The sequence below is a fragment of the Magnolia sinica genome, chromosome 10 (assembly GCF_029962835.1).
Source record: "Magnolia sinica isolate HGM2019 chromosome 10, MsV1, whole genome shotgun sequence".
Taxonomy (NCBI): Eukaryota; Viridiplantae; Streptophyta; class Magnoliopsida; order Magnoliales; family Magnoliaceae; genus Magnolia; species Magnolia sinica.
The window spans coordinates 17,624,818-17,648,744 of NC_080582.1; the positions used below are offsets into that span (position 1 = coordinate 17,624,818).

A 23,927-nucleotide genomic window follows, 5' to 3' on the forward strand; every position below is an offset into this window, starting at 1 on the left:
ACCTCTATCGTCTTGTGGGGGTAAGGCAAAAATTCTTTCTCAAAACCCCTCAATACATTTAGACCCAGAATCCAGGCCTGACTTTGGCATCGGAGGGTCCCCTGCTCAAGCCAGGGTCTCCTTTGTCCTCTTTCCGTGCAGGTATACGAAGGTCTAAGAGGACGAACCAGATTTTTGCATCAACAGAAGAGGAACCTCCATCATCTTGTGGGGGTAAGGCAAAAATTCTTTCTCAAAACCCCTCAATACATTTAGACCCAGAATCCAGGCCTGACTTTGGCATCGGAGGGTCCCCTGCTCAAGTCAGGGTCTCCTTTGTCCTCTTTCCGTGCAGGTATACGAAGGTCTAAGAGGACGAACCAGATTTTTGCATCAACAGATACAAAACATACATCATTGCAGGCCACATGACTTGGTGACGTCACTTTAGCAGGGAGTCTCGCTGCTCAACCCGTCAGTAGCTAATCCGCGTCCCCTGCCACCGCGGTTGAGGAAACGGATTGGCTACTCACCAGCCAATGGGGTGCGGGTTCGGTGGATCCGGGGATCCACCGAGGTGGGTGGGATCCTTGACCATGTGGCCCACCGTGATGTACGTGCCTTATTTCCACGTCGTCCATCCATTTTGAAAACTCATTCTAGGGCACGATCCCCAAAATAAAACAGATCCAAATCTCACGTGGACCATAAAACCCCTCAGATTACTAAGGACATGAATCTATGCAACATCTGTTAAGTGGGCCCACCATATTGAATCTGGGACGTTCCTTCCATCCATCATCTGCCATCACCCCGGGATTAAAAATCAGTAACATAAACAACTCAGGTAAGCCAGACCACAGAGAACAATGGCCATGAGACGCCAATGGGTTTTTTTTTTTTTTTTTTTTCTTTTCTTGGGCCACCATGGTATTTATCTTTCATCCGATCCGTTCATCAGGCGTGACTCATTGGGATGAATGGAAAACACCAAAAACAGCCTCATTCAAAATTCAGATAGGCCAAAACTCATGCCACGAAAGCAAAGTTTCCAACCTGATGCACGGAATAGATTTTGCGTATAGGACATGGTGGGTCCCACAGAGAGCCTGGGTGTTTTCTGCGCTGGTGTTGTAGACTGTTCCGGCACATTACTGCCTGTGTATCATCTGTCAGACTGCCGGAGTATCAAAGACAATATATATTGAGCGGGACGCTGGTGTTGGATAATTCCTCCTTGCCGAGCACAGGCAACGGAGATTCAGAGAAGAGAAATAGTATAAAACTCGTCCGAATCGACTCAGTTCCGATTCATCACAGATAAAGGAATGGCGAGCAATCAACAACAGGAGCAGATAGGAGGAGAAGATCTCAAGCCTTCGGAGGCTTCTAGAGACTCGGATGATTCGAAACTCTCCCCAAACAGCCCTGATAAAAACCTAACCCTAACCGAAACCCAATCTCCTGCTTCCAACACCAGCAGTAGCAGCAGCGGAAAAGGGAAAGCGAAAATGGAAGAAGAGACCGATTCGGCAGGGACATGCGGAATCTGCTTCTTGGAGGATGACGGGCAGGCGATCCGTGGGTGGATCGACAGCTGCAATCACTTCTTCTGCTTCGTCTGCATCATGGAGTGGGCCAAGGTCGAGTCTCGCTGCCCTCTGTGCAAGGCTCGCTTCTCGATCATCCGTCGCGCACCCAAGGATGGGCTCTTCTCTCATGAGCGGGTTGTCAACGTCCCTGTCCGCGATCAGGTCAGATTTTGATTCCACGTGATTCAATTTGATTTTCTTTCTGTTTGTTTGGAAGGGTTGATTTTTTGTAATTAGTTTGATTTAAAGGAAGTGGGGATTGGATAGAATTTGATTGATTTCGCACTACTTAAAGATGTGAATCAAGGAGAAAAGCCAAGGAAGAATGATAAGAACTGACAATTACATGGCTATTTGAATTTACAATCAAATAGGGATTCCTAGCTATGCTGATCTTACTTAAGAATTCAATTACAGAAATGGGATTCTTCAGAATTTCATTTTGCCTGTCATGTTTGGGAACATGAAATTGGAATCCAATTCACTGGAATTTGCAAGCCCAGTGATTGGATGATGAGAATGACGAGGACCAGATGAAGATTGGAATAGTGGAGGGTATAGGGTCGGGATCTGTAGTGGCAAGGATTAGAGGTGATGGGGGATGATCAAGGGTTGCCCCAAGGATTGGCGTGGGAATGACAGGAGAGGATCAGATGCGTTATAGATGACAGCTTGGGGCTCGAATGGAAATGTGTTTCCGACGAATCTAACATCTCGGAATGTGAAGATACATTTTCTTTTAAAATCATAAATGTGATTACCCCGTTGCCCAAAAGGATAACCAACAAAGATGCATTTGGAAGCATGCGGTGCAAATTTGTGTTGATGAGAAGTAAGAGTGTGGGCATAACACAAATATAAAAAAAACTCGAAGATGATCATATGATGGTTTAATTTTGAAAAGCATTTTGTATGGTCTTTTACCATCTAGATAGGAAGTGGCTATATGATTGATAAGATTAGAAGCTAAAACACATTCTTTCCAAATTAATAAAAGTAAATGAGCTTGCAAGCGCAAAGTTTGGGCAACCTTAAGGAGATGTCTATGTTTGCGCTCAACAACCCCATTTTATTGTGGGATTTCAACACAAGTTTGCTGATGAAGTGTGTTGTTTTCTTGAAAAAAAATCTTGCATTGAATTGGAGAGAAACTCGGTACCATTGTCAATGCGTATTTGGCGAACTTGACATTGGAATTGAGTCCTAACCATGACATAAATTTTTTTGACAAGTGAATATGTTTAAGATTTGAAATGCATGAGATAAATCCAGGTGCAACAAGAATAATCATCGACAATGGTGAGAAAATAGTGTGTGCCGGTGTGGGATACCCACCCCAAATATCACAGTAAATCAAATGAAAAGGAAGCACACTTTAAGTGCAACTTAATGGAAAATGACGATGAGTTTGTTTAGTCCTTAGACAAACATCACAAGAAAAAGAAGGAAAAGTATCACCTAAAGTGGACGATATATGAGATAAGCGAGATGCAGATGGGTGACCAAGCCGCATGTGCTAAATGTTGGGGCTTGTCGATTGAGTTGCAGGCATGGATGATGGGGCTGGGGCAAGGGCAGGGATTAGGGGTAGACGGTAGTGGTAGAATCTATCTCGTACTAAACCTATGCCAAGCAACTTTCTTGAGGACATGTCTTAAAAAACACAAAAGCTGGGAAAAAATATGACAACGCAATTTGAATTTTCGGTGAGCTAACTATCAAACAAGAAATTAAAACAAAAATTTGGAACATAAGGAACATCACGTAGAGTCAATTTTGAAGATAAGAAGACTGAGCCAACATGAGTGATGGGGGTGGCATCTCCAGTTGGTAATGTGACGAGTTTTGTATCAAAAGTTTGTGTGAAGTCTGTAAAGAGTGAAAGATTGGGTGACATGTGAGTAGAGGCTCCACTATCTATGATCAAAGTGATGAGAAGAGAAGAGAAGACCAAAAAAGTCAACATGCTAGATGAAGTGGCTATGAAGTAGGAAAGAAAGCACCTGAAAAAGAATAGCCTGAATGGAGATGAGTTGTTGAAGCAAATGTACAAGGGCACGTACTAGTAAAAACAGGGTGGATTAATAAGATCCAGCGAACAATGTGGATATGGGCCACACGGTCTATGGTAATGTGGATAAGAGATCTGTTTGCTCAGAGTGCCGAAGAGATGAGCACAATGAGTAGATCACGTCAGGAATGGCTTGCAACTAAAGGCCCATAAAATAATCAACGACATAAAAAACATGTAGCAACCAGAGGGTTGCGAACTACATGGTTGTGGCGGAATAAAGCAGTAGCGAATGGTACGATGAATGGCCCTGAACGCAGAGTATACTGCTGGCGAGCTGCTTGCTGATGACCTGGTTGCGGTTGAGCACTACTCATAACAGAGAGTCATAACAGAGAGAAGTGACAGATGATCGGGCCACTAGATGGAGTGCACCTGTCATTGGGTCATGTCCTCTAGACGATGAGAATGGACGTGATTCCGTTCGTTCCAGTGTGGCGGATGGGATGATAGATGTGGGTTTTCGTAATGGTTGCAATAGGTGTGGGTAATTCCGGTGATCATGGCAATATGAAATGCCAACAGAGAAGAGAGGTTGGTTTCATATCTGGATTCACACATCTGGGCTTATTGTTCCTGCTTATAAATGATTTTGATGACGAGATTTGGTTTCCCTCGCTATGTGGTTTTTTCTTTTCAATATCATTTGCCTAAGCACTTTACTTTCTCATCCTTGCCGCCCTAGTTTTGCAAAGTTGAGGGTTTTCTTGCTCCTAGAGCTGAAGCTTTTTGTTGGATAACTGTGGCAAACAAAATTCTGACTCTTGATAACCTTAAAAAAGAAACATACCTCCCAAGCATGGTTTACCTCCCCCGGGAAGATGAAGGATCAATTTATCACCTCTACCTCCATTGCAAAGTCTCCGAGGATATTTGGTGGTTATTTTTAAGCTGTGCGAGATGTGTTGTTTTTCCTAAATCAGTGGTTGATATTTTGAAGGTTTGGTGAGCTGGTCCATTTAAAGCTTATAGCTGAATTTTCTTTGGAGAATGATTTATGGAGTTATCAAAAGAACAAAACAAACAACATTTTGATGGTGTGGTATTGTCTACGGGTGGTGTGAAGGAGAATTAATCTTCCTTTGATTGATTGGATAGATCGACAAAAAGAGTTCCAGGGTCTATTTGGATTGGTGGAATCCAAAATGTAGACTTGGAAAGGAAAATTTCACATTTTAGGAAAACCATGGTTGAGGTAATTGGTGGAAAAGAATCCTAAAATGGTTGTTTTAGTTTTCATGATTTCTAGGAAAATGGATGGTCAATGGTAAAAAATTGAAATCTGAATTTTGAAAAGTGTGGAAATGAGGATTATCAAGATTTTTGGAGGAAAAGGAAAACACCCTCTTTTGAGGAAAACTTTGGAAAGGAAAACAAATTTCCACATGTTACTTTATTGTCATGGTCATCGGAAAACATCAAATCTACATAAATTTTTTCTTTTCCACAGTGGCCATTTGGGTTCCACCAATCCAAAGAGGCCCTAAAGGCGTTTCTCTCTCTGACATGAATAGGAAAAGGAATGAGAGTATTAATGCTGTTGGCATCCTTGGGGTCCTCTGCCAGTAGGTGGTGGAAGCAAGGTTACATGAATTGTAGGTCACTTTGGAATGTGGTACGGGAACGGGTACATGGTACACTACTTTCGTCAATATGTGGTATTCTAGGGTTAGGATCAGGTCCATTACTTAAATAGATACACTGTGTATGCAATATAGTTTTATATATGAGAACTCATATTGCAATTTATATATGAAATGATGAATGTTATTGTTGTAGACCCTCTATGGTTTGTGTTATATTATAACTAAATAAATAAAAGGTGTAAATCTCTAGTTGTAAATATAAATTTGCATTAACTTTAGTGAGAAGAAAGAGCACTAATTTGGGATGCTAAAAATAGCGATCTGGATTGCAAATGACCCATATTCCAGAATGCTCGATCTAGAACGTAAAACATGGGGGTTTTTGCATTTTAGGTAACATTGAAGTTGAATGTGGTTCGTTACTCTCTTTGAAATCTAGGGCCATAGGGTGTTCGGGGGTGTTCTTATTGATGATCAAGGCAAAGTCAAGCTTGCTTTGTTAGGTCTATGTTGGAGTATGGAATTAATTGAATACAATTTGAAGCTCTCAATATAGGTCCGACCTTGTCTAAAGAGATTGTCTTGTATCTCTAGGTCGTCTTATTGTGTAAGGAGATTCCAAAAGTGCTATTTCATAGGCAAATGGTTCATCTTGGGCTCCTTCAAAGTCTCATTTTTATAAATGAAATTAGAGGTTGGATTGTAATCAACCTACATGATAGACTATTAGATAGCTCGATTGTAATCAACGGATTTAATAGTCTATTTCATTGTGCCTGTGGGAGTTTTATGCTTTCATTGGCAGTTCCCATCTTAGATAAAGGAGGGTCGCGTTAGGTTGACAGCAAGCATCAAACTTATGCCATGACTTGAGTTGGTATAAGCTGAAAGCTCAAAAAGGTCAAGGGGAAGGCCCAAAAGGATGTGGATGGAGGTAGTAAGAAAAGACTTGGTGACCTTTGGTCTAATTGATGTTATAGCCCTTGAGAGAGTGGAATGGCGGGAATTTCGTCAAAGAACTCCTTAAAAGGGAGAATGCATCAAACTATTCCTCTGCTTTCTATTTATTATTGGCAAAACTGAAAGGAACCATAATCTATTATTTATTCGCTACTATTTAATATTATGCAACAGACTGACTTTCAACTCCAACCACAATTTTATACTGAGGCTAAAATTCCTGTTTGTGACAAACAGGGAACTTCCCCTGTTTTGCACCTTGTTGGTTCATGCGAACGCAAGTTTATCCAAGCCATTAATCAGAGGGCCACCATTGTGGATGGACCATGCTCAGAAAATCTCCCAAATTGGAAGATCCGAATCATCGAATCTCATATTTTCTCCATTGATTGTGGACTATTGGTCTGGTTCCTTTGCATAAACAAAATTAGAGGATCTGGTTATTGCCTTTTCAGATTCCTTTTCTAAGAGGCTAATGCTGTAGCTGATGACCTGGCTAAGAGTGCTGTGACCACAATTTTACAATTTCCATCACAGATTTTTGGCCCACAATTTTAGTCCTGAATGGATCAATTCTGGCAAAAAACTTACTGGAGCGGCCTTCATAGATCTCGAGAAGACCTCCAAAAATAGTTGTCTCAAAAAAGAAAATGGGGAATAATGTTAGATTATTATGCCTCCTGGAAGTCACTTCATTTTTCTGACCTCTTTCTTGGTGCACATTGAGCAGATTGTCTGATATTACTATTTCTGTAAGACCTATCTGCATTATATTGGTTGAGCATCAACATCTGTAAAATCTAGCATGTGCATGCACATCTCTTCGAATGACTTTATATTGATGCTTTGTGTCTAATATTTGTTTGCTTTGGATTATTTTGTAGGTTTACCATCCTCTTGGAAATGGAACAGTTGGACCTTATGACCCCTATGCACAAACCCTTTGTACTGAATGCCAAAGCTCTAAGGATGAGAATCTTCTATTGCTTTGTGACCTCTGTGATTCTGCTGCTCATACTTACTGTGTTGGTCTGGGGGTAACTGTACCCGAGGGTGATTGGTACTGTCATGATTGTTCTGTTTTAAGGAACGAACACCCAAATAACCAAATGGATGGTGATTCTTGCAATCAAGATTACCCAAGAAACTTTGATACAATCCAAGGGGCTGCCTCAGATTTTTCAATTTCTGATATCATACGAGATGAAACAGCTTTTTATGAGGTGCCACAGCAGAGACGCACCAGTTACCAAATGCATGGAAATCAAATTGGGAATAGGCCATCTAGAACAACCATAGCTAAGGAATCTCAAGGTTTACAATCATCATCCCCTGCCGTTGTGGTCAGGGAACGTGAGCATGATACGAGAACCTCACTCCATTCAGATGATAGGCCATTGGGCAGTACCATAGCTACTCGGGATTCTCAACGTTTGCACTCCTCATCCCTGGTCACTCCCATCAAGCAAGGTGCAAGAACCTTACGCCGTTGCCGCAAGTTGCATGGTCGTATACGGGCACTACGTGCAAATTGGAGTTCCCTGCGGAGTGGGTCAATGAGCTTCCCATCAAGTATCCCTGATTCTGGTGGTGCTAGTAACAATAGAAGATATGGCGGTAGAGCAGTAACGTCTGATTACTCGAGTCAACCACAGTCCTCATCTTCTGTGAAATGTGATGGTGTTTCTAGTGACATGTTGAAGAACAGAGACTCATATGATGTAGACAGAGCTTGGAAAATGATGGATATTGCAAAATCAGTACAAAAGGCTCGAGGAGGGGCTGGATTTGATCAGAAGAATTCTAACTGTCTGGCTATCAAAAGAAAGTTTCAAGTGGAAGCAAACCATGCAAGCACAAGTTCCTTAATGTCAAACAGTAAGCCCTCAGAGAAGGCATCGGATATCATAACATCAGAAAACAACTGCAAAAATTATTCTCTTGAACCATTACGTGAAGAACATAAATGTCAGAAGTACGAGAAACAAAAGCTTGGGAGAGATATGATGAACAGCATGTCACAGATTGATAAAGGCCCCACAGGACCTCCCTTATTACGATGTCGTGAAATGCAATCTGCTAAGCAGTTTCGGAAGTCTTCTCACGTGGAAGTTTCTCGAGGAAATGGAAAATCCAAATTAGTTAATGTACAGGAGATGCCTCCTTGCTCAAGCTCTCGCACTAATTCATTGTTAGGAGGGCCTGGTCTGTCTGTTAATATTACTGAAACTGTTTCATCATCTACTTGCATGATGGAGGTTCAGAAGGGTAAAAGTGGAAGGAACAAGAACGCTAAAGTTATGCTAAGGAAAGATGATGGTGCTAAGAGCGAGGTTCAGTCATTGGTTAAGCTCAACTTAAAGATGCTAAGTTGTGGTAGACAGTTAGGTATGTGTGAATCAATCTATTTTGAATGGAAATTCCTTTTGCTGTCTTATTTTTTAATACACATATAAAATCGAAATTGATAAGTTACATTTCTGCTCGTGGTAATGAAGCTTTTGATAATGATTTTTCAGCTTTATCTATTTGGACATTCTAAATTAGACCAGCCTTTTGTTAATCCACCTGAAAAGATGTGTAAGGTGAGTGAATGAGGTACTATATGATGATGCTCGATCAAGTGAAATGATGCTTTTCGTTTGACCCAACGATGTAGCAAATGATGCCCACTTGGTATCTAGGCTGTTGATCTGGTGGGTGTCCTAGGCCATGCCTAATATCTACCCTATTGATTGGTCCTAGCCATCTGATGGAAATGCGCAAGTACAACAAGTGGTCTGCACTTAAAGGTTAGAATGATTTGACTGCATAGATTCTAGGCTCATCTCCTTGATGCAGCTAGAAAGTGTAGAGAGAGTCATGCAGAAAATCAGGTGCCAGGTACCAGATTTTGGAGCTGAACTTCACCCATAATTAAAAAAAAAAGAAAAAGAAAAACAAAAACAAAAATCATTAACAATCATTCACACATGGATCTTTCTCCTGCTTGCTGCCACTGATTAGGGGACACCCGTGCTCTCATCAACACACGCATACAAAAAAGAAACACAAAATTTTCTTTATGGAGTCAAACGCCTTTCCTAAATACATTAATAAACATTAATAGATTGAGGAAACCTTGTTTCCATATAAACAACATTAATTAAAGGGAGAAAACAAATTCTTGATACCTTTACGGCTTGTTTGGATTCATTGAAATGTAAATTGAGGAAACGTTGAATTTGGACTTTCTAGAAATAATAAACATTAATTAAAGAGAGAGAACAAATTGCTGATACCTTTACGGCTTGTTTGGATTCATTGAAATGTAAATTGAGGAAACATTGTTTCCGTAGAAACAACATGTCTTTGGTTTGTTTCTTGTAAATTTCCCGGGCTCCATTTTCATTTATAGTAAGGGTTTAATTTTATATTTACTAACGTTAAGTATCTTTTTTTTTTAGGGTAACAAAATTTTATTTAAAAGGAGCAAAAGCTCAAAGAATACAATGAGTTAAAGCTCAGAAAGCAAGGACCAATCATCATGGCCAAAACCCCTAATACATAAGGCCCAACTAAGTACCTTTATTCTTACCCTATTATATGCATCTTGCTGCGACTCACATTTGTTCTGGCAGCTCTGGTTATTTCTCCCCCCCCAAATGGCCAAAATAACTGCTAGTAAGGCTAACCTCCACACCCTCTCCTTTTCCCCAACCTTCCCCCATGCCAATTGTGGAAGAGGCTTACAGTCAATAGTCCTTAGCATCACCCATAACATACCGAAGGAGTGTAACACCTCCCCCATACCTTGTCATAGAAAGGGTTATGGATAAACAAATGGTCCACTGTCTATTCGGCCCGCACATACAATATACAACAATTGGGCAAGATTATGATCCCTTCTTGAGATTGTCTAGCGTTAAGACCTTCCTCTCCACCAACCATGCGGACGCCACAATCTTTAGAGGGGCCCTGTTGATGCAGGACAATTAACCACTTGCTTTAAAAGCTCAAAATGATAGTCCAAGCCCCACTTCCTATGGGTTAGGTCCTTGGCCGAACCGCTCTCATGGGCCCCACATCACATGGGCCCAAATCACATGGGTCCCGCCTCACATGAGTCACATGCCTCACACGGGCTGCCCACCCCAAGGTGCCCCTACATCCCACAGACCTCTCTACTCAAGCCCGATGTGAAAATGCCCATGCATGACTTGTATGACCAAAAAATGATGAAAAGCCACTGTTATTAACCCTTAAAGAGCATCTAAACATGTTGTATTACTGTGTAAGGAATTCACTAAGAAGCAGTCGGATCTGTCCTTCGAACAGATTATTGAGTCTCTCGCCTGGAGTAGGCGCGACACCTTAAAGTCTCTCCAATAATTACACATCTTTTGCCTCGCTGTCCATCATATTTCTTCTGTAAGGGGGAGCACAAATGACTATGCTACTTGAGGGGTTGAAGCACTAGTCTATAGTTACTCCCAAGTTTGGGGACAAACTAGCGAGCCTTGGGAAGACCTTGCACAAAGATCTCCAAACCACAAATCTACCCAGAATCAAATCCTCTTCCCATCCCCGCAAGAGGAGCGAACACCTCATGGACCTGATTCGCCATTTTAATGATCCTTTTCCATACCCTATATGCCCCATACGTCGTTGACTCCTTAACTGACTACTCCCCATTCTAGATGCCATATTTACATGATCACTTCTCTCCATAGTCATCCTTCGTCAATGTCGAACCTCTGTACCTACTTCCCTTGGAGCTCCGAACTCATAACCTCTATGCTTCTCATCCCTTCTCCCCCTTTCTAGTATAGCTTACACACTTCTTCCCATTTTAAGAGGTGAAACTTGTTTTTCATTTTTGCCCATTGTTACAAAAATTCCCGTCATAGTCTTTCCAACCTGTTCAGGACGGACTTCAAACACTTAAAGAGGGAAAAATAGTAAAGAGGTAGATTCAAGAGGGCATACTTGATCAAAGTGAGTCTCCCACCCCAAGTCAGGTGTTGGCTTTTCCATTTAGACAACTTCCTTTCAAACTTTTTTGTCACTTTGACCCACATGTATTTCCCAGGCTTACCTATACAAAGCGAGAACCCAAGATAAGTCATTGAGAACGAACTAGACTGATCGACAACTAAAAACCCCCACCATCCTACCCACCTCCTCCTTGGACATGCTTAGTCCTGATATTTCTCTTTAGCCACATTAACTTTCAACTAGAAACCATTTCAAAGCATCTAACTAGTTTCCTCAAGGTGTTCACCATTTTAATCTCGACATTATGAAAGAAAATAGTGTCATTAGCGAATTGGAGATGCGAGACCAGAAGACCGACACTTCCCACCCTAAAACCACTTATCAACTCCAGTGATTGTCCCTGACTCAACATCTTGCTTGGTTGCTTTAAGCCTTCACCACCACCGCAAGTAGGAAGGGAGAGAGTGGGTCCCCTTGCCTAAAACCCCTTGACGCTTGAAAATAACCTTTTGGGGAGCCATTAACAAGCACTAGGAATTTTGCCGAAAGGACACACTCCCATATTGTCCTCCTTCACTTAATCCCACGCCTCAATCTTCTCAACATATAATCTAAAAAAATCCCAATTTACATGATCGTAAGCCTTCTCAATATCTAGCTTACACACGATGCCCCTCCTTATGGAGTATGTCGAGGCACTCGTGGGCAACGAGCGCTTTGTACAAAATTTTCCTTCTCATAATGAAGGCACCTTGAGAGTTAGAAATCACCGTATCTAGGATTGTCTGAAACTTATAAGCCAAGATCTTTGCAAGAATCTAGTAAGGGTTCCCGATCAAGTTCATATGCCTAAAGTCGCGGAGGCTACCTTCAATCTTCAAAATGATGGTGATGAAGGAAGCTCTCAGTTCCGACAAAAGACAGTCTCTTTCACTAAATTTGGAAAGGAAGTTAAGCACCTCTTCCTTTACAACCTCCTAAGAATGACCTGGTAAATGGCAATAAAAAATCAGCCTACACCTAGTGCCTTGTTTGCTCTCAAAGAATCCACAGCCGTCTTAGCTTCTTCCAGTGTAGATGTTTTTCCAAGATTTGCCGCTTCCATTAGAGAAATCTGGTTGAACGATAGTTTGTCTAACCAAGGTCTATCCCGTCCTTCATCTTGTACAAGATTCTTGTAAAAGTGCATAATGGTATCATGCACTTGATCTTTGTCTTCCACCCGTCTACGTTAGACCATCATGCTACTTATGTAGTTGTTCCTTGCCCTAACACTAGCAATATTGTCAATTTTTTTTTATGTTTTTGTCTCCTTCCTTTAATCACGTAGCAATGTATCTCTGACGCCACTTGGTCTCTTCATCCTTCAACCAGGACAAGTTGTCATTCGAGAGCTCGACTCTCAAAGCTCTCTCCTTAGATAAGCCTTCTCCTTGTTTCTTCTTGTCTAAATCTTGGATTTTCTTTAAAATGATTCCCACTTCAGTAGTGTCGCACTGGAGTGATCCAATATGTGGTTCCGCACGTTCCACCACTTCTCCATTCATTTCCAATACTGATCGTGAAACACCATGAGCAGCAGGATGTTGAGGTCCGGAATTCGAAGTGAAAATTTCCTCATCCCCTAACACCTCTTAATTCCAGGCTTGTAATTTACCATTTAGGAGCTTAAGCTTCTAGTAAATCTTGAACCCTGCAAAGCCTTTACCTGAAAGGAGAGCCACACCTGTGAACCATTTCATAGATTCCTTCACTTGAAGCCAAAGGAGTTCGAAGTGGAATAGCTTGGGTCCCCAACTCTCTTCGAATACCTCCAACAAGACTAGGGAGTTATCGGAGATTGGCCGTGGCAAGCCCCTCTATTTCAGTAATGGGAAGCGCTCCACCCAATCCATCGACATGAGGAATCTATTAAGCTTAGACAAAATGACCTTATCCTGGCCAATAAAACAGGTGAATTTGACGCCTGCCATGGGAATGTTGATCAGGTCGTTTGTCCACCTAATCCAAGAATCCCCACATGCTCTAAGAAATTTGACCCCCATTTGATCGCTCATAAGCGAACTTGGCGACATTGAAATCCTCCCTATGCACCATGAGAATTGCTATCTTTGCTTGATGAAGTCCAACACCTAAAACTCCAGCCTCATCGCTGGTTGGTTAAGGCCGTAAACAGTTGAAAAACCCCACCTGAACCCTGAAGGTGCATCCCTTGACAGGACTGAAATGGAAAATATGCCACTCCACCAATTCTCCTTCGCCCACCTCTTTGAGTCCCAAATGATAATGATGCTGCCAACACAACAACACCCACTGCATCCATTGTTGTCCAATTTGATTCCCTTCTTCCTCAGATGGACTCAATCATCTTCTCGTTCGTTGATTGAAGCTTTGTTTCCTGGATTGCAATGATCTGAGCCTTGAAATGATGATAGAGATCTTTAATCCGGATCTTTTTATCCTAGCATCCCAAGCCCCTCATATTCTAGCATAAGATTTCCATGAGCACACTGGTCTAAACCCTTTCCCCTTCTCACTTTTGGATGAGCAGCTATCATTGCAATTAGTGGAAGGCTTGAGTCTTGCTAACTCTCCTCCTGTTCAAAGTTAGTTGAGCTTTTCCCAAAGCCCCAGCCTTGGCCTTCTCAACTCCTCTTTCTTCCATGAAAGGAAACAAGGTTGCGTAATCTTTCTCACAATCATCAAACGTGACTCCAACCAACTTACAGACGTGACACATTGGTTCCCTGATCCACTTGTTCCCTCTGAGCAAAGGAATTTGTTCGTCTCCATCTCCATCTGAGAGAGCTTTGTCACCATTTAGGTTTCCCTCCCAAAAGTGAAGTCTCTCGAGGCTTCTCACTTCCTATAGGGGAGGAATATCTGAAGCGTTCGGCCCAAAATCAATCTCTGATTGAACATCTTTGCTGAAGTCTACTACGTCATCTAAGACTGCAAAGTGTCTCTCTACAAATACCAAAGCCGAATCCTAAACTGTTGATGTTTCCTTCTGCTCTTTGACAACTAACCTCCCTCCTGAGTTATGTTCTTTTAAGTCCCTCACTCCACCTCTCGCTTCTTCGACAAAGAGAGGAGATCGAGAGTCTAAGGGGACTTGTTAATTCAAAAGATATTTCCTCGCATGTGATAAGGGATGCATATGTCGAGATATTTGAAGTTTTTATACATCCGGGAGATAGCTCATGTGACACTAGAGCATCCTTGACACGTGTCGACACGGCATACATCACCAACCTCTCCTCACTAATGGAGAATGCCTTGAGCTTACACATGGAAGCCGAGGACACGATACACGATCCCACCTCCTAACCGATCACCCTTTTCCGAAGGGAGTGGCCGAAGCTGATCGGAAGCGGCATCTGTCTCCGAGCTTGTTGATGAAGCAACATGAGTACCCGAGCCTAATGTCTTTTCTTCTGAGCCTCGACCTAGCCAAGATGTGTCACCAGCACACCACCCTCTCTCCTATCGTTGTCTCATCTCTCTGATAACTGTCTAGAGATGTCACCTCTTTCAGGAGGGACACATGGCGCATGCCCTATAGCCATGTTTCCACCTATCTCCACTATCGCACTCGAGAGAACACGTGTCCATGTCTATGATAGGTAGCCCACGAGAACATGACCCACATACTCCTATGAGGCCACATGTTGCACTTGGAGAAGCCGTGTCACCACCTGCCTCTTTTGCTCTGTCTACAACAGGACACGTATTTAGGCACACATGTGATAGTTCACATTGATATTTGTATGTATTTTCTATAAAATAACAATCTTTTTAATTTTTTTTTAAAATAAAAATTTGATATTCTTTAATTAAATGGGTTAGGTGGGGTTGGGTTTTGGTTGATCCATTTATAGATGAGTTAGTTTGGAGAGATTTTCAACCCATGTAATAAATGAGTTGGGTTTGGGTTGGACCCATCATTGTTATGACTTGAAAGTAACCAGACCCAAACCTGACCTGACCAGTTGCCACCCTTGCTTGACTACTGATCATTGTTCCAAATATCGGCGATGTAATCAATGATATCTCTAATATTATATCTCTTGGTCAATGATATCAAAACCCCTAGTAATATAGAAAATTCCAAATATGGTCAACAGTTTCAATTTTGTTGGGGATATTTAGTGGTACAAGTGATGCCAATGATGTTTTGGTCTCTAGATAGTATAAAAGTTACTTGCCTGGTATTTGTGATACCGTCAATAATATCTCCGATACCAAGGATAAGTCTGTGAACGCTGAAAATTCATGAGAATATATGAAAAAATCCAAGGAAAAATTCATCTTTATTATTATTATTTGTGTGTGTGTGTGTGTTTGGGATTTTGATTCTTAGGTGATTTTGGAAAACCCTTTTAATTTTTGGTGAATAGAAGCTTGGATTTGGGAGAAACCTTGACTCAAAGTGGAAACAGGTTGGAATTCAAATGTGAAAAAAATCCATTGAACTTTTTCCCCCCCTTTCAAATGTTAGCATGGATTTCAATGTCTATGCATGATTCCCATGCATTCACATCAATTCGTGGCGAATAAATCAACATTTGATTGGGTGAATGGGGGAAATTGGGAAAACCCTAATTTTCTCTGTTTTCACCCTTAAAATTAAGAATGGATGTTTTTATTACTTGCTTAATGTCGTACTTGAATGTTATGAACTCATTTTGAATATAATTGCACAGTTTTTTCTTTCTTTATTTCTTTCCGACAACACATGGTTTAGGCCCCTATAAAATGTGGACTTATTATCTATAGTTGTTTTTTTTTATAAAAAAATTAAATTTATTTATTGCAATACTTAGATTCCTAAATGGGTAAATGTGTATTTTAACTTCTCCTGAAGTTCTATTGAAAAATTCCACATTTTTCCCAGTATTTCCCAATGTTCCCCACAGAGATATTTTTTCTGAGTATCAACAATATTGGTATATGTTTCCGTTTCCCAGTCATCGATACAGGTAATGATACTGATGCTCTGAACACTGCTGTTGATTTTTCCAGATTTGACATCAGGCCTTTTATCTGATCATCAATCTGGACACTTGATGAAGTACATATTTGCAATCTAAAGGGTAGGATAGTCCAGATGTTAGACCTGGATGTCTATATTTCCGAGCTTGACTCTTGGATGGGCCTGGTCTCCACTGCTTCACAATCTTACAGTCTGATCTTTGATTGGCCAGATTGTTGGACTCATCTAGGACCTACCCAACTGATATGTGCCCAGATGCATCACTCCCCTTCATTGTATGTATGATTTGTAAATTTGTATCAACATAAGGGGCCTTCTTTATTGATCTGAGCAAATGCCTGCTTGAACACTATTTCCATTGGGCAAGCACATTATTTGAACAGTTTGTAACCTTCAGTGTATCATGCACCATGTAAGATAATAAAGAAATAGATCCAATCATAAGAGTTATTTATCCAGTTGCTTACAATTGATGAAATGTCCAGAGAGAATCACTAATCTATCTATCTATCTATATATTCGTTTCATATCAGTCTTACTTAAAAAGTGCGTGAAGTAACTTCAGTCAAATTCATCAAAGGGGTTTTACCTTGCAGGGGCTGACAAATTCAAGGAAATTGCAAAGCTTGCAACTCACACCATCTTGGCAGCGTGTGGGCTAGAGCACTCAAAATCCAGCGCCCGCTCCTTTCCTATCTCGATTTGCAGGCACATCGAGCATTTACAGCAGCTTCATGTATCCAATCTAATGACTAGTTCTTGTAGAGAGTGCTTTTATGTCTTTGTTAAAGACGTGGTCAACTCCATCATGGCTGAGAAAACAAATATTTATTGTACTTGATAAAATAATGTTGTGATTTCATGGGAAATGGTTTCTGAGTCGTCAATTTTGGTGATAAGGCCCAGGGATGGTGTGTTCAATTTTAGCACTGGAGAAAGAAATTACATGTCAACCTACTCTCTATGTGGCATGTGTTAAGAGATCCAGGTTGTTCGTCCGGTGGGCTCCACTGTATATCCCATAGCCCAAAAGTCAATATGCTGTGTTCATCTGGTGGCACTGTTACTAGGACACTTTTCTTTCTGGATTTTTCAATGCTGACACTTGGAGACACTCAGTCACTCCTGGACATGACACTTCCAAATCCTGTATAGACAAAGTGTCCCAGTGGTGTTATTGGAGAGTGCCATGTGGTGGACACTTGATACAAGGTGTTCTAACATATTCTCGTCAATGCTATCACTTTTTTTTATTTGTTAAGCTGAAGATACTCTCAATCTTTTTTTTCTTTTTTTCTTTTTTTGTCAATTTGTTAGTACACAACACTGTCAGTTGACACTTCACTGTTAGCCACCCCCACTAGGGATTGATACCAAGACCTCAGTGTTGAAACGAGGTACTTTCACCCAGTCTACCACTTGAGCTATGGATCAAGGTGTAGATACTCCCACTCCTAGCCATTGAGTTTGCTTCCTTTCTTTTATTGCTAGAGAAATACTCGTGAGGACTTCCATTTTCTAGATTTTAATTTGTTTTCATTATAGGTACCTTGATCCATAAAACACTAAAAAGACAACTTTTGTTCTTTTGCTAGGATTCTGTAGTTTTTTAAAAAAGCAAGTGATTTTTATGCAAAACCACTGTTTCTTAAGATGACTATGCATCATTTTTGATGTTTTGTTAATCAATTATTTGTTAGTTTAGTAATTGGTTTTTATTGGAACTATGTCAATAGTCTTTTCTAATTTCTGTTGTTTTTAATGTTATCATTGTTACACATGCACAACGGTCTCCTGTGACCGAGACCGTAAAGACTTTTTATGTGAGCTTGCAGCAAGACTGTCAGATTGCTCAATTGGCTGAGATACAGCCTGTCACACTCTCGCCAGCACCAATGACCGACCACCCCCCCAACCCCCCGCTCTCTCTCGTGATCTACAGCCCTCCGGCAATGGGATGATAGTGGCACACTACCACTGGCTTGGAAATTTCAAAGGTAACTCTCCACTTCCTCTTCCCTGTCTTCTTCTTCTTGGGGATTAACAATTAGGGTTTAGTAATTTCAGAAATTTGTAAAACTCTATTGGGGGATTTGAAATTTCAAATCCCTAATTGGGGATTCTTGAAATTTCAATCCTTAATTGGGATTTCTGAAATTGGTTCTAATTGTGGATTTTTGAAATTTCAAATCCCTAATTGGGAATTTTCTGAAATTGTTAATCCCTAATTGGGTTGTGGATTTAGTATGAAATTGTTTAATCTGGAATTTCACAACACCTAATTGCTGCCTAGTTAGAATATTTGGTCCCTAATTGGATATGTTGAAAAATTAGGTATTTTGCTATAAAAAATCTCTAATTGGGTGATTTTGTTAATTAGGATCCCTAATTGGGTAATTTTCCATTGTTCTTCCCTAATTGGAAGTGGCAGTGATTGCGGGGCTCATTTTTGCTGTGCCAGACTGTCCTACACAACTGGCATGGTAGCAAGAAAGAGGATACGGCAATATGACACTTGCCGTGCCATTGCAAGTAGTTGATCACTTCTACGATAATACTCATGTTTTGACAATGAACACTAGCATTGATTAATCATAAACAATGAACATGTCCCTTAACTTCAACGATGCCTGGCCAACAAAGACTACTACAAATTGCACTGAAAGTCCAAATTTCCACTTAACTCAATGTTCAATCCTGATGAAAAACAGTAATAAACATATCGCACAGAACTGATGTCTGAAGAAATCCACTGACGGCAAAGCTGAATGGTGAAGTCCAAACCACACAGGTGCAGCTACACTCAATCTGAATCTATGTTTGGATTAGGTTGGCCATGATGGTTGTTAAATTGACAACTCCATGATTTCCAGTGAGACCTTCACTGGCAATGCTCTCCTTGAATTGTGATATTTTGAATGGTGCACATTATTTTTTATGGATCGGATCCGCCACATTTTTGGTTCGTCTAATAAGAATGTTGGTATGCATCTCTATTGGACAGGTTGGATGTGAGGCACATACCACGCGGGCCCCGCAACTTTCGATTTTCCACTTTGTTGTAATGAAAAAGGCAAAGGAGAGCAGTAATGTAATTTCTCCTCTTGAAAAGCACTGCCCTAGAATATCGGTTACTGGAGGCACTATTTGGTAAAATCCAATTCCTTGAGGAATTTTGCATTGCCGGAAAAATCCCTTATTATTGAATAATATCGCCTAGTCATTTTTCTAGTTGTTTGAGAAATGGTGTGAAGCAATGGTTGGGGAGCTTTTGAAGGCAATCGTAATAGACTAGGATCTGAAAATGATGAGAGCTTTATGTTTCTAAATGCTTTCTATTTGTATTGTATTTGGCATATTTTGCTGCAGGTTCCTGCAAGGTAGGTCCTGTTGCTTTCAAAGATGAATTTAATGAATTTCATGATCATATAGAATTCTGGGAAGCCTGAGGAGTTCGAAGTAAAATGGAAGAAAGTTATTGAAGAAAATGGTTTGGAACATATCGACTGGCTTGCCTCTTTATTCAACATTTGTCACAAATGGGTAGCAGCATATTGAAGCCTTTTTTTTTTTTTTCCTGCAAGTATGTTTAGTAGCCAACGAAGTCAAAGCATGAATGCTTTCTTTCATTAATACATGTTGAAGAATAACTTATTGATGGATTTCATAGTTAATTTTGATCGTGTAGTAGTACGATAGAGATGCGACGAGTTAGTTGTCTATCATGAAACAATTAATAGCAAGATGAAGTTGCAAACTTTATTTGCCATGGAGAGCTTGGAAAGACATATATTAGGTTTATTTTTTATAAATTCCAAAGAGAGTTGCATAAAAGCACCGTTATACTGCAGTTCCTGAAGAAAAGATGAAAGCCTTTTGCATGAAGAATCGTTAGATGATAAGGTTGATGTGCATAAAGAACCATCAGATAATGAGGTTTATATCTGTGAAGAAATATTAGATGATGAGGAGGGGACGTCAGGTTGTGATACACTACAATCTTAGTATTGATGGGTCCTTCACATGGACCAATAGGATAAGTTTCTTGATTTTTGTATTAATTATGTAACCAACAGTTTTATTTATTATTTATTATTTATTATTTAATTTTGGATTTAGGCATTGACTTAGTAGTTGGTAATCATGGCCACATAAAACCATGCATATGAACCATGAGAGAGTAGTTGTTGATTATTTTGAATGAAAGAATAATATTCAATCTTGATTTCTGGTCTAAGTTCAAATTCTAGTGGTCCGATGCCCTAGGAATCCCTTGGTGCAATGCCTTGTTTGTTTGCATGGAGCATCCTTCTATGTGTCATCTATTTGCTGTTTATTTCAATTATTACTGATTTTTAGAGTGAATTGAAGTCATTCATGGAATCTAATTGATTAGTACATATTTCAGTTTGGTTATATTTGTTCAGATTCTTCAAGTCGATTCATCAGGCTGATATCAATTCAATTAGAGGTCAAAGGTTTACACATGGAAAGATGATAGGAATGGGCTTCATCGGGACCTTGACATAAGGGAGGAGTGTCACCGCGAGCATGCGCGTGGGTGAGAGGAAGAACGCGAAAGAAAAAAGAGAAGAAAAAAAGGAGAGTATATGTTTGCAAGGTAAAACCGCGAATCTTCAGTGATGTTGAAAATTAGTCTGCTGTGAGTCTTTCTGAGGGCTGCTTCTTAGGTTCCTGTTTTGTTTCCTGATTTCCTCTCAGCCTTGAAGTTTTATTATAAAATTGTGAAGCAATTGCCCTTTGCCTCTTTTCTAGATATTGTTCCAGAATCCCTTGGATGCACACTTATCTCTAAATACACCAAGATATTTATGGGATTTGTGTTTGGAAATCTAGGATCAAGTTGGTTTAGGTCTTTCTTTTGGATGTGACCTGTGCAGTCAATAGTTGATTTGCAACCTGTGTGATTCAGTTTCTATTGCTACTTAGGGTCCTTTTTGGTAGGGATATCACATAATTGGGAGTAAACCTTAATCCCTATTTTGGTGGGCCCCATGCCTACGATGTTGCTTTTGCCACGCTATGGCAGAGCTTTCCTTTGCTTCAAAATTTTTCCCTACAATTTTGAAATTTTCAATTGAAGTTGAGGTGACTGCTGCTTGTGGAGGATTTCATGGGATCCCCCTACCTAAATGAATGCTTAGAATCCTGCTTGAATTTTGTTTCCTATGGATTCTTTGCTTTCATACTGTTGGTCCTTGTTCATGTCATAGCTTTGGGATATTGATTTGAAGTCTATTTTGATTCTTATTGACTCTGTTGTCGTAGGTAGATTAATTTGTCTGACTGTTTCCCATTGTGTTTCATTGATTTGTAATCTTGTATCCTTACCATTCAAATAGGGCCCTTCAGTTACTTGGACTTGTTATGTGATGCTTACCCAATGTGGGTCGACAATGCACTGTAAATATTACTGCCAATCTTGAGGCCTTCCTGTGTTTAATGTGGAATATAACTGCGTTTCTTTTTCTTGGTTTCATATTCTATTCCACAAGCAGGGAAGATAGAACTGCCCTATACTACGGTGCGGGCGCCGTTACAATCCTGTAACCTCTACGTAACGACTTTTACGGCACACCATGTGCTTAATAGACCAATTCTCTAGATCACTGAACCTTGGTCCCCACTTGTTTATAAAGGGAACCACCAAACTGAACCTTGATCACCCTTGCACCCACACACACCACAATGGGTACTCGAACCCATGACTTAGTGTTGAAACTCATGTGAGTCTACCACTAAGTCATGATGAAGGACCCAATGGACGTTGTAGGGAGTATAAAGGGAACCATCGTGTGTGTGTGTGTGTGTGTGTGTGTGTGTGATTTTAAAAGAAGAAAAGAAGAGAAAAGAAAAGAAAAGAAAACAACTGTAAAGGAAACCACCACCTCTCTTTCACACTCCCACCATTCATGTGGAAAAAAAAAGAAACTATAAAGGGAATGACCACCGTCGATACTCAACACCACCAACAACAACAATACCACATAACAAGCCACCATGGAATGTCACGTCATAAATGGAATACATTGTATTAAACAATTTAAAATATGGAATACATTGTAGTGAACAATTTGAAATTAATGAACAATGTTAATGCCATTATGGGCTATGGAGAGCTTCATAAGAAATTTGAAAAATGTCATTCTGTGTTCATGGTGGTTCAATTAAAATGAATGGATCAGGTTAACCAAGGAGTGAGCCCAATTCTTATTTTAGTGAGCTTACACTTTCGTTTTGAAAAAGACCTCCCACCTCTCTGGATGTGCAGTCTTACCGGTAGGTGGGCATTTTTGTCTTGAAAAAAATAAAATAAAAAGTACCCTGAAAATACAGAAAACAAACAGGGGGAGGAGAAACCTTGATTCCTTCAGACGACAATGCCTTTGTCATAAATTTCTTATTCTGAGCTTGGCTAAGCGCGTACACGTGTTCAATAGAGCTCACACACATACCACATACACATACCACATATATGATTGTACGACACAATACAAGATCCAATCCATTTATCAGATTGGTCCAACCTTATACACGAATTCCAAAAATCAATCAGGTCCACTCAGCATGTGGACTGAATACTAGAAATGGGTGGATGGGTTAAGACAACTTCAGTCAAGTTTTCAAAGCCGTACATTTGTTTTGTAAAACTGTGGCCCACTTGACCAGAAAATCAACCTGACTCTTGGGCTAAGGCATCAACATAGTGGTGTTGTTCTAACAGATGATTAGATTTTAGACCCATCGTGCTATGTTGGCACATGTGCGGTGTGCACACGGTGATTGGATTATGTACATACAGATGGGAGCTGTACAGGAGCTGAACCGAGTTGATCTTTGCACAGCTTGGTTCGGCCAGCAGCCTATCACAGCTTGAGTTCGGCTGGGCTTGGTCATCGAGCATGACAAGCCACCTCCCCCCGGTTCGGTCAAGAGCTTGGGTCAACTCGAGTCAAGTTCGAGCCAAGTTTGAGCTCGAGCTTTCCAGTCGAGCATTTTCTTTGAAGTCTTTATATGGACGATCTCTTTTTCTCTCACGCACACACACACACACACGGAAACACTCACCTGCGAACCAGTTCATACGTACTACAGATGAGCTTTTTTGAGAACTTATCATATCTGATGAGTCTCGAAAATCTGAACGGTCCACATGAAGCAAAACCTCATGAAACCTCCTAATACAAATTTTTACTTTGATCCAAAACTGTGGTGGGCCATGAAAAATGCAAACAGTTTCTTCCCTTGATTTGAATTTCTCTTTGCTATGGCCCACCAGAATCTTAGATCAGGGTGAAAATTAACCCCCTAAGTTTTCATGGGATTCCGCATCTTATGGACAGTTCGGATTCGACACCCATGACACGTGTGCAAAGGTGCGCACGTATAGGTGTGTAGGTGAGCATGCCCCTCTCTCTCTCTCTCTCTCTCTCTCTCTCTCTCTCTCTCTCTCTCTCTATATATATATATATATATATATATATGAGTCGAGCTTATCCAAGCTGAACCAAGTGAGTTAACCGAGCTAGATTGGTTTGTGTTCAGCTCTACAGATGGATCATTGTTGATTGGGCCTATTTTCAAGTAAATTATCTTGACCATCCATATTAAAGGACATTGATCAAATGGTTAATATTTGTCAGAGGTTTGACATTTGCATGGTATCCCATGAAATGTCTGTAGGAGCTAATGAACAGTCTAGATCAATAGATTGGACTGGCTAAGTGTCTCCAATGCAGCTAGGA

General features: G+C 40.5%; 1 protein-coding gene and 1 long non-coding RNA gene across 6 annotated transcripts; both read left to right on the forward strand.

Moving 5' to 3' along the window:
* Positions 1–918: 918 nt before the first annotated feature.
* On the forward strand, positions 919–17,042 carry LOC131258096 (uncharacterized). Of its 4 annotated transcripts, XR_009177869.1 has the most exons (5): positions 920–1,733; positions 7,073–8,576; positions 16,191–16,261; positions 16,373–16,436; positions 16,758–16,898. XR_009177869.1 is itself a non-coding variant. In XM_058259156.1 (4 exons), exons 1-4 carry the CDS (start codon positions 1,308–1,310, stop codon positions 17,000–17,002), a joined length of 2,064 nt encoding a protein of 687 aa, XP_058115139.1. In that variant the 5' UTR covers positions 919–1,307; the 3' UTR covers positions 17,003–17,042. The 4 variants fall into 4 exon arrangements, 2 of the variants coding, with proteins under 2 accessions (XP_058115139.1, XP_058115138.1); XM_058259156.1 differs by lacking the exons at positions 16,191–16,261; positions 16,373–16,436 and having other exon boundaries at positions 919–1,733; positions 7,073–8,335; positions 8,447–8,576; positions 16,758–17,042; XR_009177868.1 differs by having other exon boundaries at positions 16,191–16,436.
* Positions 17,043–18,083: 1,041 nt separating this feature from the next.
* Positions 18,084–20,999, forward strand: LOC131258097 (uncharacterized). 2 transcript variants are annotated; one of them, XR_009177871.1, is made up of 2 exons: positions 18,084–18,158; positions 19,166–20,999. It is a non-coding gene; the product is annotated as an uncharacterized LOC131258097 (long non-coding RNA). The 2 variants fall into 2 exon arrangements; XR_009177870.1 differs by lacking the exon at positions 18,084–18,158 and adding an exon at positions 18,166–18,952.
* The last annotated feature ends 2,928 nt before the right edge of the window (positions 21,000–23,927 follow it).

What these genes read in the sequence shown, in the direction of transcription:
- LOC131258096 (XM_058259155.1), top strand. Translation starts at nt 1,308, where the DNA reads ATGGCGAGCAATCAACAACAGGAGCAGATAGGAGGAGAAGATCTCAAG. An exon ending in ACGTCCCTGTCCGCGATCAG is followed by an intron (nt 1,734 to 7,072) that starts GTCAGATTTTGA and finishes ATTATTTTGTAG; the next exon opens with GTTTACCATCCTCTTGGAAA. An exon ending in AAGTTGTGGTAGACAGTTAG is followed by an intron (nt 8,577 to 16,757) that starts GTATGTGTGAAT and finishes TTTACCTTGCAG; the next exon opens with GGGCTGACAAATTCAAGGAA.